Source organism: Apaloderma vittatum, unplaced genomic scaffold (assembly GCF_000703405.1).
Source record: "Apaloderma vittatum isolate BGI_N311 unplaced genomic scaffold, ASM70340v1 scaffold10275, whole genome shotgun sequence".
Lineage (NCBI taxonomy): Eukaryota > Metazoa > Chordata > Aves > Trogoniformes > Trogonidae > Apaloderma > Apaloderma vittatum.
The window spans coordinates 1-1,599 of record NW_009716499.1 but is presented as its reverse complement, the minus strand read 5'-3'; the positions used below and the strand labels follow the sequence as shown (position 1 = coordinate 1,599).

Below are 1,599 nucleotides of genomic sequence, written 5' to 3'. Positions count from 1 at the left end.
CTACGTGGCCATCTGCCAACCCCTGCACTACGGGACCCTCCTGGGCAGCAGAGCTTGTGCCCACATGGCAGCAGCTGCCTGGGCCAGTGGGTTTCTCAGTGCTCTCCTGCACACGGCCAATACATTGTCACTGCCCCTCTGCCAGGGCAATGCTGTGGGACAGTTCTTCTGTGAAATTCCCCAGATACTCAGGCTCTCCTGCTCACACTCAGACTACCTCAGGGAAACTGGACTTGTTGTGGCTAGTTGTTGTTTAGGCTTTGGGTGTTTTGTTTTCATGATGATGTCCTACGTGCAGATCTTCAGGGCCGTGTTGAGGATCCCCTCGCAGCAGGGACGGCACAAAGCCTTCTCCACATGCCTCCCTCACCTGGCCGTGGTCTCCCTGTTTGTGACCACTGGCATCTTTGCCAACCTGAAGCCCCCCTCTGTGTCCCCCCCATTGCTGGACCTGGTGATGTCATTTCTATACTCAGTGGTACCTCCAGCAGTGAACCCCGTCATCTACAGCCTGAGGAACCAGAGGCTCAAGGATGCCTTCAGGGAGATGATCACTGGATGTTTTTTAAAAGCAATGAGCGGCCTGTTTTCATCAGCACATATTTCAGAGTGTAACTCACTGCATCCTTAGCCTGTCTACTGTTATTTTTGTTGTTAATGATGTTTTCTTACATTTGATAGCATTTTCATGCTCTTTCTAATTCAATATCTGCATTTTTCTTCTGGCGGATCATGTGTGCAGAGGGAAAGGGGAAGAGTGTCCCAGCACAGCAACATGGCCAGGGAGCACCAGTACTTGGTGTCTCCAGAGCTGCTCTCTCCACTCCCACCCACTCCTCCTGGTCCCCTGTGATGGGGTAAGGCCTGAGGGTTCTGGCAGCTTGGTCCTCATCGTGTTCTGTGGCCGTGCTTTGACCACGGACAAGGACAGCCCTTGGGCACCTCTGGCACAGAGATGGCATCTCTAACAGCATTTCCATCAGGAAAAGCAATCTTCTCAGTGTAGTGCATGAAGATGTAGGCACCTGGGAGTGGCTGCACGAGAGCAATTGTCAGTGAACAGCTCTCCTGGATGGAGTTGAACAGAACCAGTGTCCAGTGGCTTTTACTTTTCAGCTCAGACTCTCCTAAGAGGAGGCACTTTCTGAAGAGAACAGCGTGTCTGTGCAGACGGTGCCTGCTGCTGGAGGGAGGAACGCTGGTGTGTGCAGTCAGTGCCAGGGCTGGGGATGCAGAAATGCTCTGGCTGGTCCTGGCTCCTGGAGTGACCAAGGCCACTGCTGAATCTCGTGTTCCACACGAGGTGTGCTGAGAAGGGAAAGGGTCCAAGGAAGTGAAAGGTGGCACCTCCAGTTGGGAGCAGAGAGGAGAGTTGAACAACAGTTGCCTTGCATTCCACATACGACAAGTTCAAAATGAAGGGAACATGAGGGTTAAAGTCTCTTCACTAGTGGAGAACCCAAGGAGGATGTCATTCAATCTCCCGGCTTTGGTCACGATGACGAGTTCTCGAATGAAGCCCCTGTGCCCTGTTCCCCTTTACTTCTGAACCCTTGGCTGTTCCAGTGCCACTGGCTCTGCAGCACCAGTGGGCCTTGA

General features: G+C 53.0%; 1 protein-coding gene across 1 annotated transcript; it reads left to right on the top strand.

Annotated features, from left to right (window-relative positions):
- Window position 1: 1 nt before the first annotated feature.
- Window positions 2-560, top strand: LOC104274039 (olfactory receptor 14J1-like; the record flags this gene model as incomplete). The annotated part of the gene is made up of 1 exon (XM_009869553.1): window positions 2-560. A coding segment is annotated over one exon (559 nt), but the record flags the coding sequence as incomplete, so codon positions are not given.
- Window positions 561-1,599: the final 1,039 nt, after the last annotated feature.